At 40.7% G+C, this 14151-nt stretch overlaps 1 protein-coding gene across 5 annotated transcripts in view; it reads right to left on the bottom strand.

Moving 5' to 3' along the window:
* Positions 1-3423: 3423 nt before the first annotated feature.
* The window catches only part of arhgap12b (Rho GTPase activating protein 12b), a 59691-nt gene continuing 48963 nt past the window's right edge, over positions 3424-14151 (bottom strand). The window contains exons 8-20 of one of the 5 annotated variants that reach the window (XM_034126739.1): positions 13986-14060; positions 13549-13610; positions 13001-13082; positions 12731-12853; positions 11062-11163; positions 10872-10970; positions 10266-10368; positions 10062-10181; positions 9856-9954; positions 7617-7694; positions 6654-6788; positions 6407-6512; positions 3424-5047 (exon numbers count right to left, since the gene is read on the bottom strand). In XM_034126739.1, coding sequence (XP_033982630.1) covers positions 4873-5047; positions 6407-6512; positions 6654-6788; positions 7617-7694; positions 9856-9954; positions 10062-10181; positions 10266-10368; positions 10872-10970; positions 11062-11163; positions 12731-12853; positions 13001-13082; positions 13549-13610; positions 13986-14060 — 1359 coding nt within the window. In that variant the 3' untranslated portion in view covers positions 3424-4872. Of the gene's footprint in view, positions 5048-6406; positions 6513-6653; positions 6789-7616; positions 7695-9855; positions 9955-10061; positions 10182-10265; positions 10369-10871; positions 10971-11061; positions 11167-12730; positions 12854-13000; positions 13083-13548; positions 13611-13985; positions 14061-14151 lie in introns of all 5 variants that reach the window. The other 4 variants (XM_034126741.1, XM_034126740.1, XM_034126743.1 and 1 more) reach the window with 4 other exon arrangements.

Below are 14151 nucleotides of genomic sequence, written 5' to 3' on the forward strand. Positions count from 1 at the left end.
AAAAACAAAATTACTTACATGGCTGGATAAAAATAACTAGAACATCTTGGGGGAACTGACCCTTGAAAGACACATAACAGCGTATGGCTCATAACAAGACCCACACACACACACACACACACACACACTGACCTAAAGTGAGTCAGAACAACTCACCTCAGCCACACAGGCCCGCTGTAAAAACATCCTGCATCTGTTGCCTAAAGGTTGATAGCACGTCAGTACGGCTAAGCTAATGGGGGGCTAGTTGCCATTAGAGACCGACAACAGAAGGTTAGTGCAGTATCAGCGGAGTAGCAGCGGGCCTTACGATGGTAAGATGGATGCACAGGAGCCGTGAAACATTCTTCCTGTCAGACCAGTTGTTTAGAGTAGAGGTTGGGGGAGATATAGGAAAAGCTTCTAGTCGCTGGGGCCGTATGTTACGCTGTTAAAGCAATTAAAGTGTCAAATGTAATATTATGTAGCCTCTACCATATACAAATGCTTTAATAGCATCTCAGACCGATGCTAATTATTTGTCATGTAAAACTGCAAAACGTGTTTTAAAACTATGTTCAAAGCTGCCGTAATTAATATTTTATACAAGCAATAAATTCTATGTAATGTGATAGCTATTAGTTGGAGTGACGAACCCACAGAGGATTCTGTAGTTTCGATTAGCTACACATAGCATTTTAGCATCTTTTGGCTATCTTGTCTTTATAGCTTGCACCTTTACTATTTTTGGTTCAATCCCATCATCGACTTAATTTGCAGCCGTTGCCAGCATACGTTATCATCAAAATATCTCTTATAAACTAACCTGGTGAGCATACAAAATTGGCAGAAAATGTTAGATATTAGCTGGTGAACATAATGTACCAAGTTGGCTAGTATCTAAAGGGCCAGATAAGGAGGGTCATTTTTTGGGGTGTGTAAATTGCAGAGTTGTAAAACAACTTTCCAAACATGTGATCGAAATCTTAAAATGCTAACTGCTAAAGAGTCTTCTAAAAAACTTTTTTTTAATTGTTTTTTCCTAAACCGCTACTTCCCCCGGATAAGCAGCCATTTGCTCATTGAGCTATGAGTAAAAATGGTTGGGTAAAGTACAGCGGTCTGTCTCACATAGTGGCAAAACCTCCCTAGCATTTTGTTCCTCATACAGCCACTCTACCGACAGCCCACCTGCAAATGAAGCAGGGGGAAGCACTGAAGACCTATAAATCTTTTATGCTCCATAATGGCTTGTTCACATTACCTGCCCACACCTCAGCCTCCACTGAGCAGGCCTGGAAACCACCATGAGCATATGGAGCACTTCAAACACTCAGAGCCTCCCTGGGCCTGCGCTGTGGTCGCACCCATGAATTATAGAAATGATCTAATTGTTTTCTCATTTGGAAATACTGGTGGCACTCCTCTCCAGGTCTCAGTTTTAACTGCCTGTGGTTTCTAACGGGGTACATGATTCAGTGCTGCCTACCTCCGACACGTTGAATCCAAGGTGGTCCGTCCTGTCAAAACAGAGCCACAGCTGAGGTATAAGTCAAACCTGTTGCTATAAATAACACGTAGGCAAGAGACATGAGGGGGGTACATTTTACTTCAAAGAGGAATGGTTGGGATCAGTGCAAGTATGAGGGCACATTTGGTGGTAAACACACATGAAACAAACCTGGGGATTGGATGAAAATGTATGGGTCCTCAGAGAATCTGCGGAAGCCCTTTATTGCCAAAAAGGGGGAAGTAAAAAGTTGAAAAGTAAGTTAGCACAAAAGCAAAATACATGAGGGAAGTTAATATACTTAGTCAAAATCTTCACTTTTAGGTGTAATGGTGCGTTCACACTGGACATGATGCAACTTTTGGGCGCGTCACGATTAAATGTAAAGTCAATGCAAAGACGCGGAAAGACCGGTAGTTTAGTTTACATGATGCATTCAGAAAACCAAAACATCAGCCATTAGCTGTTAGCAGAGAGCTCACAGCTACTCATATCTGTGCAGAAACTTTAGAACATATATAAATACAAACCAAAGACAGTTTCTGGTATGGCGAATACAGTCGCTGCTTTATTTACGTCTGTATGACGTTGTTGTGAGTGTAGAAGGAGCATGTACATGTTAGCTTAGCCGGATCAATTAAATCTCTATTAAAAAAACACACATTTTAAGTGTTTCGCCTGCCGTCTTGTAAGCAGACTTGTCAAAGCATTAATTAATGTTTTTTACTAACTGGTATCAGTATGTAGTTATATAGGCATCATTTTGAAACGTGTTTAACAATTAAATCACAGTAAATATATATGGTTATTTTCTTGTAGTTGGTATCTACCATAGTATTGACATGGAGGTAAGCCCCGCCTCCTTGACAGCACGTGTTGTTTGAATGACGCGAGTAAACACGACTGACAGCAGCGGTGAGCTCAAGCAATTAGAGTGATTGGAATCTTCGCATCCGGTTTTAACGCACCATTGGAATGACAAAAGTAAACCATAAAGTCCCGTGTTGTGCCATCCTCCACTGTTGATTTAATCGATTAAGGCTTTAAAATATTAAATAATGACAAGAAAATTACAAGAAAAATAATGTTTGTCCCAATTATGAGAGAATAAGTTAAAACACTTATGAGAGAATAAGTTAAACATCATTTGTTGTTATTCTGACAAACGACAAATAAGGCTTGAAAATAAAAATGTTGTCTATTATCATTTTGACTTCAAAAACTTAAATGTTGACTCACTTTCTCATAGTAATGCTACGTTTCTCCTAATGTTTAGAAAGGCAGACAGACATGACTAACATTAACATAATGCAAGCCATCTATCCTAAACATCTATTTTTTGCCAGAAATGGGCTTCCATACAGATCTGCCATTTAGCAGATTCTAATCAGATATCGCAACACAAACACAACCTGCAGTGAAAATAAAAGGTAAGCTAAACGGAGGCTTTCACTCAGTGCTGCCTGCAGCAAGCAGCTTTGCTCAGCACTTGCTCCGCCTTGTGCTTCTTAATCAAAACTGGCACCGTGGCAATTACCTAATTAGACATCAATTAATCCACACCCTTCAGGTCTGCAGCCACGTTTGACCTGAGGAGTAATGACAAAAATGCCTTCAAAGAATGGAGAAATCACATTAATGGAAGCTGAGCCTCAAAGGTTGTGCTGCATTTGAAAATATATCCAGAAATATACTGCAGTTCATTTCATAATTAACAGGTAGGAGTATAATTGATTGAGACGTGAAAGCTTAATCACTCAATTCAATAACCAGGATATTGGTGTTGAGTAGATTAATCCAATTCAGTAATTAAAGCGGAGGGAAAGGTGAAGCTTAAGTTGATTGAAGGTTAAACAGCAGACTCACCTCTTTCCTTTATCGTCCTCATCCCCTGGAAACATTTACCTCCACATCCAGACAGAGAATACACATTCTGAACATTTAGTTTGTCTTTTTTATTAGACATAGCAGTTTCACAAACAGCAGTTAGCCTGAAAATTACATTCAAAATGTGCAGCTGACCATGCGCAAAACACTCCAGGTACACCTTCAAACAAAAAATAACAGTCGATCATGTGTTTGTTTTTTTCACAATCTGTGTATAGTCATATTTTTTAATTCAAATTTACAAAATCAAAATCTTTCACTAGTTCACCATCAAAGCATACATACCTCAGTCACTATAACACATTTTAAACAACTAGCTTCTGTTGCTGTACATATGCTCTGCAAGGTTTTTTTAAAGGCTCTTCTTTTCATTTTAACACCCACACGCTTCCATACATCGAGCTACATCAACTTATTCTCAGTACCATTTCCCTTCTCTGAATACTCTTTAATATTAGCTTAGGTGAAGAGAAGGGTCATCAAGCCGAAAGTTAGAGACAATTCATGTAAAAATTGGTAACATTGCATTCCCCCCAGAAATCCACTTTTTTCCAGTAACACCAGGACAAAAGGAGCACAGACGATGACCGCCGGCAGCTTAACGGAAACTTTACCAAAGCACGTAAGACTACACGACACACAGTTTGTACAAAGTGGCAAGACGAGGATGCTTCTGCTCAGGTTTTATTCCATTTAGGTTAATTCACTCACTCACACACACACACACACAGATGGAGGGTTTGTCCTCATTCATTCAAGTAACAGGACGCGCAAGTCACAGGGTTAATGGTTTACACTGGCTGAAAAGGGGGGGGGGGGGGGGGGGGGGGGGGGGGGGGGGTGAGGGACAGGGCGTGACGGTGTCATTAAGGTAAGTTGGGGACACGATCTGTAACTCCAGTTCATCCAAGTGCCAAAAAAGACAGTCCGTTAACATAACACTGATTATTTTTTTACCACCTGATCCAAAACCACACATGGTTTGTACATCACAGACGAAGCTCCACGACACAGACAAAAACAAAAAAACCTATCCAGTTCAGATTCAGCTCATTCCGAGGTGATGAGGTTTGGCTAATAATGCCACGCGTCCCCCCCGCGGTGTGCCAAAGTCTGGTCGGCTCCACCAGAAGGCGAAGGGTCCCCCCCCCCCCCCCCGTTTGAAATACTGGCCACAGGGATCCAGTGTATGTGAAAACACCTGAATACTGAAATCCACCACAATGACACGGACGTCATCACTTCCAAACACTGTCCATTGTCCGGCCTGCGAAGAAGCAGGTGAAATCTGTACACCTTTTATTTTTTAATCTATCTCCAAAACTTCTGTAAGTGCAACACTTTTGAAAAACTGTCCTGTCCATGGAGGTCATTTTTTTTCTCTCCCAACTGCTTGGTCCACAGCAATGTTCAGTTCAGTCAAAGAAAGAAGGGGGGGGGAAGGAAAAAGAAGTCCGTGATTTGAAAAAAGCCCCCGGCACGTATTCTGAGTGCCTCTACCTGCCGAAGATGCTTTCGTACTCGAGCAGTATGAGCTCCACTATCTGGTTCTGGTACACCATGTGGACCGCGATGTTGCCCGTCTCGGTCTCGGGCCGGAGCAGCGTGGGTCCGAACACGATGGCCACGCTCTGGGTGGTCATGCGGTTGGCCTCCCCGTGATCAATTACCCTGGGGGGAGAGGTAAGTAGGACATGGGGAGATTTAAAGATGGCAATGTGTCATAAATGGCTTTAGGTGAGCGTATATTTGTTTGTCAATTCAATGCAGCTTCAGGGTAGCATCAAGAAAAACAACATTATGATTCTTACACACATCTTGAGGGCCTGAGATTGAGCGGCTACACACACACACACCCTGTAACACTCCGCTCCAGGGTAGAGCATAATAGCCTTTTTAAATAGAATCTACATCCTTGCATGCAGATGCACAAAACAATAACATATTCATGGAAGGAAGAAAAAAAAGAAGATTAAATCCGCCCGCTGATATACGTAGACCTCCATACACTGAATGTCACGCTATAAATTTCCTGAAGAAACACCACTTCATAGGTACTGAATTACAGCAAACACAGCGCCATATAAATGCAAATTGGAAACCTAGGCAAATGTCATTGTGAACATATGATATTGCCACCGGCTCCAGTGGGCTGAGAATACACGTTAAAACCTGGCTGTAGTTTGTGTTTGCCCACAGGCTGATAAGTCTGAGGAAAGGTAAACACGGAGAGTCAAACAGAACTCAGGGACATTTAAGATCCGAGTGCATGGGATGAGTGTACGGTCAGTAACACGGAGTCCTTTAATATCAGGAGCTCTTCTTTAGTTCTGAATTCTGATTCTCATTCAGAGGTTTCATACAGTGATGCAAAACTACAAAATGGGACTGGACGTGAAACAAGCATCCTGAAGGCAGTCATTTTATGCTTTTGTACTGATTTTATTTGGATGGGGGTAGCTTGGTTTCCCGGTCTTGTTTAGTGATAAGTCATTTTGACTGATCCATGTTATATAATAACATGGTGTGATGTCCTTTGTACATTTTAAAATAATACATTCTAAGTATACAGCTAAATTCTAAGTATACAGCATGTAAAATCTACTGCAGCGTTTATAAGGATTTTTTAAAAAAAAGTCCATATCAATGCAAATAGCAGTTACAAAAAGCCAATGAAAAGGTACCTGATTTCATTCAGGAAATATGTGTCTTTAGGAATAAATATATAAATCTATATACAAATAATTCATAAATATATATAAATCAAGTAGTCATGATCTATGAAAGACTTGTATTCAACTGCCATTAAAACATTTTTTTAAATCAATGTTGTATTCACATTTCGGTCTGTAAACAACACTAAGTGTAATACAAAATGTAAGACTACACTTTGTACATTTTATATTAGTCAGCAATGGGTTCTCATCTGTTTTTTAGTTCCAAAGAACACATGTAATCATAGTTTTGGTAGGTAGATACTGGATGGATATAATAACACATTTTAATAGCAGTGTGAGTGACTGTTCTTACCTCCGCAGGTGTTCGAAGAGGCCTTGCATTGTGTCGTGGTTGGGTTTTGGCAACTTATTTATCAAGTCTTTGATTGAGTTCACTCGCTGGTTGTAGTCTGAGGATTCTGAAGCAGGGAAACAGAGTCAGTCAGTCATGCATGCATGGGAGCAGAGTGCCATCTTGTGGGCAAACTAGGGACAACATTCTTCTTCTAAACGCCTTGTCACAGGGAATCTGAACAGACACAAGGAATGAGTTCACTCACTGATGGCCTCCACAAAGTCTTCGAAGGACCCGTACGTGAAGAGCGGCTCGGGAAGCTCCCTGAAGAACATCTTCAGAGCTCCGGTGCAGACGTGGATGTCCTCCCACTTACTGTCATTCAGATCCAATGTCTCATCTGATGGAGGAAGGGGAGACACACAAGATAAGAGGAGAGAAATACGTTTTGACTAAAGGAAGATCTAATTTTATAAGCACATCTGTACAAGGACACTATATATATATATCCTTTATTTAACCAGGTAAAAGTCTCATTGAGATTAAAATCGCGACCTGGCCAAGAGGGCAGCATGAACAAAGTTACAACAAAAGAACACAAAACAATACAGGCAGACGAATACAGCTGTCGTAAAACACAAATGTAATGTCACATTAACCAGTCAATATGCAAATAAAATAAACCGTTATAAAACTGGCACAATTTTAAACGACTTAAATTAGGGGATATAAGAGCAATCACATTGACCAATGGATTCTTCTTCTCTGTCCTTTAAGATGGACTTGAACTCCCCCATAGTGATACAATCTGACAGTTTCACTTCTGTACATTATTCCAGGCAGAAGGGGCAGCATATTTAAAAGCTTTTTTTACCTAGTTCTGTTCTCACTTTAGGAACCGACATCTGAATAATATCTTGGGAGCGAAGGCCATATAGACTTTGTTTTTTACACATATATGTGCAAATATAAGAGGGAACCCGCCCAAGGAGAGATTTATATATAAAACGCAACCAATGGGAAAGTCTGCATGCAGAAAAAGATGGCCATTTAGCAGCAGCATACAAAGTGCAGTGGTGTACACAAGACCCACATCCAGTAACAAAACTGTGTACTGTGCATACTGAGAGGTCAGTCCATGTGAAGTGTATCATTCTTTATAAGGAGGTAGTGTTTAAGGCATGTTTGTGGTCATCAGACATCAGACAGGGGCAGAGGGGTGTCCTACCATGATTCACAGCAAAGCGCAGCTTCTGGATCACTGCCAGGTTCCCGCTCACTCTGTATAAGCCGTCAATACTGAGACCTGCAGGAGGAGGGAGAGGAGAGGGGGATAGGGACAATGGCAGTGAGCGTAAATGACGAGACCTGATTGAACATTTAGCGTTTCCTGCCCTCGCTTCATGACCCCTGTTAAGTAAAGACTACAGCTGACCAATGATATGTACAGATGTTCAGAATCTGTGTCTTGTTTTTCTTCTGTAAATATTCATGGCATAATGTCAGATAATCAGCTGTGACACCCACTGTAAGAAGAAAGGAGGAGGGACTCTGAAATTGTATTGGATGGAGGCTCCACTTTGATTTAGTATAAGGCTGTATATGTTTGCCGACGGCAGAAAGAGAGATGTCTCCGATGCTGGATGACAGGAACACCTTGTAGTTGGACATTAAGCTACAAATGATTTTTATCTTAACTGATTAAAAAGGTTTATCATAATGAATAGTTCTGTTTCTGTATTTGTGATGCAGACTTGTATGAATCCAACTGAAAATGAATCATCTGTGGTCTGTGTAAGATAAAGTAGAGGTGTTTAGAACATGAATAAGTTTCCTTAAGATGAAACGTGGTTGCACTCATTGTTCAGTGTCAATGAAAGAATGATAGCACTGAAGCTCCCCTTATGAGTGACTACAAGTGGCATTGTTGATTCAGCGTTGTCACAAAGCGTGTTATCTACTGGTTCAAAGCTCACTGAAAGAACATGCATTCCTCAAAATCAGGGTCTAGATTTATACTGAATTGAACAACCGGAAACAGACTGAACATCCTTACTTATTCAGTCAAAAGCATCATATTGTCACAGAGCTGTTTGTGTACTGTAAATGCTAGCAGCAAACAAATCAAAGCAGCAAATTGTTTTCTAAATTACTACCTCTAATGGCGCGTTTCCACTACAGCGCGGAGCACGGTTTAAGAGGGCTGTGACGTCAGCGGCCCGTCTTTGGTTGCGTTTCCACTTGGCCTAGTACCGGCCGGCGGGTCCTAATTCACAGTTTTTCTGGCCTCATAAAATCGCGGGTCTAGGGCCAGAGACAACGAGGCTGAGTCGGGCTGAGTATGCTAAACTAGAGAGAGAATCGCTGGCAAGGGGGCTACAACTACAACAAGATGGACATATTTGACCGTGATTTAATTGTAATACACGTTTCAAAATGATGCCGAAGTAACAACATACTGATACCGGTTAGTAAAAACCATGAATTAATGCTTTGTCAAGTCTGCAGACAGACGGCAGGGGAAAAACCTTTTAAAATGCGTGTTTTCTGAATGGAGATTGGCTAAGCTAACGCAGTATATGCTCCGACCGTCCACACTCACAACAACGGCCTATACAGACATAAATAAAGCAGCGACTGTATTCACCATGACACAGGCAGTCTGTGGTTTGTACTTGTTTAACTTTTGTCTAGTTTCTGAACATATATGAGGAGCTGTGAGCTCTGAGTGCTAACAGCTAACGGCTGTGTTGTTTTTCTGGGGTTCTCTGAAGATCACGTCACGGCTCCGCCTACACTGCGTTACTATAGATACTACCCCAGTTCCTAAACTGTAATGGAAATGCGCCATAAAGTGAGCCAGTCCTAACGAGGCCCAGCCATACCGAGCGAGGCCCCTTAAGAAGGAGCTGGAGCTCGAGTCTACAAACAACTGTTACGTCTGGACAAATAAAACTAAGCCGTCAATTTAAACTTGTAATATATATTGTTTTGTTTTTATCTTGCGTGATAAACACATCCTAAAAGACGGTTCATTAGAAGACAATATTAGTAGAAAAATGCACTTTAAATGTAACCACCACTTTATTTTGTATTGGTGCCTTCTGTGTTTAACATTCATTCAGTTAAATGAAAGACACTTTTATATCTGTTTTTGTTTAGCAAATAATATTGTTGTTATCTTCAACATCCCATATTCTCCACATAGTTTTCAGTGCTATTGCACACTTATCTAAATATATTTAACATAACAACGTTTTACTGTGATATCTTGTTTCAACGGTTACTTTATCACTTTATTTTTTTATTTTTATTAATTAGAATTTTTATTCTATTTGATCTACATTTGTACCTTGTGTGAATCCTGTTGGTCACTCTGACCCTGTTGCTGCTATAAACGCCTGCATTTCCCCAAGGGGATGAATAAAGTTTCATCTTATCTTATCTAGCGTGGGTGTTGCTCATACCTGTGTTCTCCACATGGTCGATGCACATGGTGACAAAGTTGGGTACCGATGTGTTCTCCCTCTGGCACAGACTGGTCAGACTGCAGCCAAACACCTGATCTGAGATTCAGAAAACACACATTTATTGATTCATACTCAAACAGTGGCAGATATCCATGTGGGAAATGATGAAGAATATGAATTCTGCCTGTTCTGTCTCGAAATACCTTTGATGTATCCCTTGTCTCGTACAGCCTGATATGTGGGTCGACGCGTCAGGAACTTCTTGAGCTTCAACCTGGTTTTCTTCTGGTCTGATGAGTCCATACTCACAGAGGTCTTCATCACTGAGGAAGACAGGAGGCAGGATATAAGCACATTTCGTCCAGACATTTAGAGTATGTTGTAGGGACATTCTCCTTCTGTCTTACCTCTGTTCTTCTTGGAGTCCCGGTGGTCTTTCTCCTTGTCCTGCTTCTCAGCTCCTGGGGACTCAGGCATGTCCTCCTCAATGGCCTCATCTGACTCCCAGGCCTGAACGTGAGGAGACACACAAAATCTAAATATATTAGTTTATTTAAATCACAATTCAAAACATGGTTATTGAGGAATCAGCTCTGCCAACACTGACACAATCTTCTGCACCTTACAACCAAGTGTCTGTCTACACTGCCTGTGTTTTAACATGTTCTTTCTTTGTTTGGTTTTATTGTTCCGTTTTGGTTTTTTATTAAGATATCCAGTACTGTATGTTGCATGTCTTTATTTGATTGTATTTACTTGTTTAAAATGAAATTTGTCTTTAGGGTGACTTACAAAATCTGTCCAGGGACTACTACTCTGGCACATGTACAGAAATGTTGATTAATGTGCACTGTCCATGTTAAATAAATGAATAAATACAAATAAATACATTTGAAATTGAAATCTAAAATGTACTTTCAAGGCAGATTTGCTACAACCAAGGACCGAAGATAGATTGTAGATGGATTGAAAAACGTCTGACAAGATGTTGTTAATAAAAGATGTCTCCTCACGTGTGTGTTGATGGTCTCTGTGAGGGCCCGGTACCAGTCGTTGATTACGCTGTCGATCTCTGACTGGATCAGCAGCTCTGTTCCTTGTCTAGTCTTCAGCTGAGGGAGGGAAAGACAGCATTTGACCACATTAAAACCCAAATGGCAGGTAAATCTTAAAATTCAACAGCAGGTCGGCTGTGTTCAGTACCTCAATGACGTGTTTCTTGCTCGACTTGTCCTTAGAGGCCCAGTCCACCGACCCCCCCCGCAGATCCACAGTGAACTCCGGCTTGGACTGGTTGCCCCCAAACTTCTGGAATCAATGAAACAAAATTACAGTCCATGTCTGACGCAAAGAAGATACAACAGGGACACATTGTTGTTTAAAGGTCACCTATTATGCAAAATCCACTTTTTAATGTATTTTATACATAAACATGTGTCCCCTTTCTGTAAAGAGATTCTGAAAGTTTCAGGAAAAAAGATTCGCTCTTTGAGTCCTGATCTATTTATATAAAAACCTGTCTGAAAATAAGCTGATTAGCCACTTTTGTAATTTTTTTTGGGTTAGCATTAGCCAATAACCAACCATGGTAACGCCCGCCCACCTTATCACCTGAATCTCCTCCTAGAGCACCAATGTGTCTTTATTAACCAATCACTTCCATAGGGGGCGTGGCCAGCAGCAGCTCATTAGCATTTAAAACTACAGACACAGAATCAGCACTTTTGAAACAGGGCTGAAACAGAGGGGTTTATGGGATGCTACAATGCATGATCTGTTTGATATTTCGAGCCAAACACTTCAGAGACATGTTTTGTATATATCTGAGAACTCAAATATATTGATGAAAAAGAGTATAATAGGGGACCTTTAAGGAGGTTTTGAGATGTTGACTTCTTCCTGACATATTCAGTGATTTTAAAAGCACACATCACATTCTCGAGCACAGTAAATCTCAGTAATGTGTTACAAGAAAAGCAAAACAAAATGTTAGTAGCTGTTATTCATATAATGTGAGTATTAATAATACATAAAGTTACTTTCAAGCTCCTGTCATTTCCCCCTTTTTTTTTTAAAAGTTTAATCTTACAGAGTGTAATACATGGTTTTAGTGGCACAGACAGAACATTATGAATTATTGTCATTTTTATAACTTCGATTAAATAGTTATGGTCTTACTGTTAAACCTGCACATATAATATGAAACCAAACTACTTCTTCTGTGCTCCTGTGCTTTTTGGACATGTTTAAATGAGGTGATATTCATATATTTGGAGGAGAAATGGACCATTTTTTAGGCAAATTAGCTTTCAGAGAGTTGGTGGTAACAGTCTGACATTTGATTCACAACCTTGATTTCATCTTTCTATCTAACTTCAACTGGCATTTAAGGATTTGTTTCCATTTGAGGGAACCAAAACAAGCCGTACACACACTGATTTATCATCACCTTCAGACACAGACACATTACAACATTAACCTTCATTGTGTTGGAAATAGTTTGTCCAATATTCACTCTTCTTATAACTCAGATTTGGTCTCTACCACTAACTGAAGGCTCTTTAGCATTGCTTTAGCTCCAATAAGCTAAATGTACCAGCTAGTAACACATGTTGTCTTTCTGCTGTTGCTGAGCAGGTTGCAAACAGTGGGTTTATCAGCGTTTAAAGAAATAAAATAACTGCCTTCTGATGCTGGAAACTATGCTAAGAAAATACTAAATTAAAACAGTAAAGGTATTGGCACTAAAATGTTGCTTGGGTATTGCAACTTTTCTTTCAAACATTAAACACACACGGTCAGGTGAATTAGGAGTGAGTAAAGAATGAAGGACAGGCAGGAGCAGAGACACGTGCAGAGAGAGGGGACATACAGCGGCAGCCTGCACAGGCCTACAGTTCACATAGGAGACAGCAGGGCGGGGCTTCACTGAGCGCTTCCAGTTGCTAAGGAGAGTGAGGAGCAGCTCAGGGATGGAGCCGCTGCGGTAGTAAGACTTCAGGAAGGAGAGGAGAGGAACAGAGGATGACATTTCACAGCACAGGTGGCATGAGGACAGGTGAATATGCAGAAATGAGGAAGAGAGGAATAACACGAAGATGGTACAAATGCTAAAAATACTAAGAGGCTGATAAACACGTACCCAGCTGGTGCTGCCCCCCTGACCCTTTGCAAAGAGGAGAGAGTACCCCTGCAGCACTGTCCACGAGGAGGTCCAGTTCTTCCTGTAATTCAAAACAAAAACAAAAACATTTAGGGTCGCAGATGTCAGAGGATTTGTTTAAAGTTAAGCAGTGGGTTAAAAAAAAACTGCCTTCTGCTGCTGGAAACAATGCTAAGAAAAGACTCAATTAAAACAGTAAAGGCACAAAAAATACACAAAACAGCTAGAAGACGCTAAAATATGGTGTAAATCTAAGGAAGAAAATATTGTCTGGTTAACATTATATCCTTCTGGGAACTGACGAAAAAATGTGTCTTCCAATGTTAATCTTTGGGTGATTTAGGGTTAAAACACATCTTGCAATTTAGACTTTTTTTATTTTATTTTATTGAATGTTTAAATGTTACAGTATGTCCACTGTAGAGGAAGTCAAGGCGGCTTGTTTAATTTAAGTGTGAACAAACAGCCACAATTAACAGATAAACTATGTAACATATTATCGCTGCTGTTTTTTTTCAGATTCCTACCTGACTTTCTTTCCATTCTCCGTGATTTTGGTGACATTGAGAACTCCGCATTTCTCCGAGGGCTGAGGAGACAAAGACGCATATAAGAACCTGCTAGAACACATGTATGAAAAAAAACAAAACATCTACAAACACACACGCTGAAGCTTGAGAAGCAAATGGGACTATGTTGGAGGTTGGAAGTGGCTTTGCTGCTTGATGCTATGCCTAAATATCACCAGCAGAGGGCGCCATGACACTGCAGCAAAGTGCTATCGTAGCTGGATTTTTCGCTGGTTTCATTTTTTGTTAGATGTGATGCAGTTATCCAATGTGGCGTGCAGCAGATGAGAAATCAAAATGCAATGTTTGGAGGTTTTAGAAGATGAGGATGTATTTGGATGCAGGTGAAAGAAGGATGGTAATAAGTGTGGTGCAATGCAAGCTGGGATACTAACGGTCGAGGGATGCTTAGGAGATGAGGGGCAGGAGTCAGAGTCGGGGGGGCTCTGCTTGGGCGCCGGAGCACACTCCTACCAACAAGATAAACATGATGAGTCGCTAATAGCTACCGGCTAACTACAGGTCTGAGGTAAGTGAGGGGAAGAAAAGGAAGCAGGAACC

Source organism: Trematomus bernacchii, unplaced genomic scaffold (genome assembly GCF_902827165.1).
Source record: "Trematomus bernacchii unplaced genomic scaffold, fTreBer1.1, whole genome shotgun sequence".
Taxonomy (NCBI): Eukaryota; Metazoa; Chordata; class Actinopteri; order Perciformes; family Nototheniidae; genus Trematomus; species Trematomus bernacchii.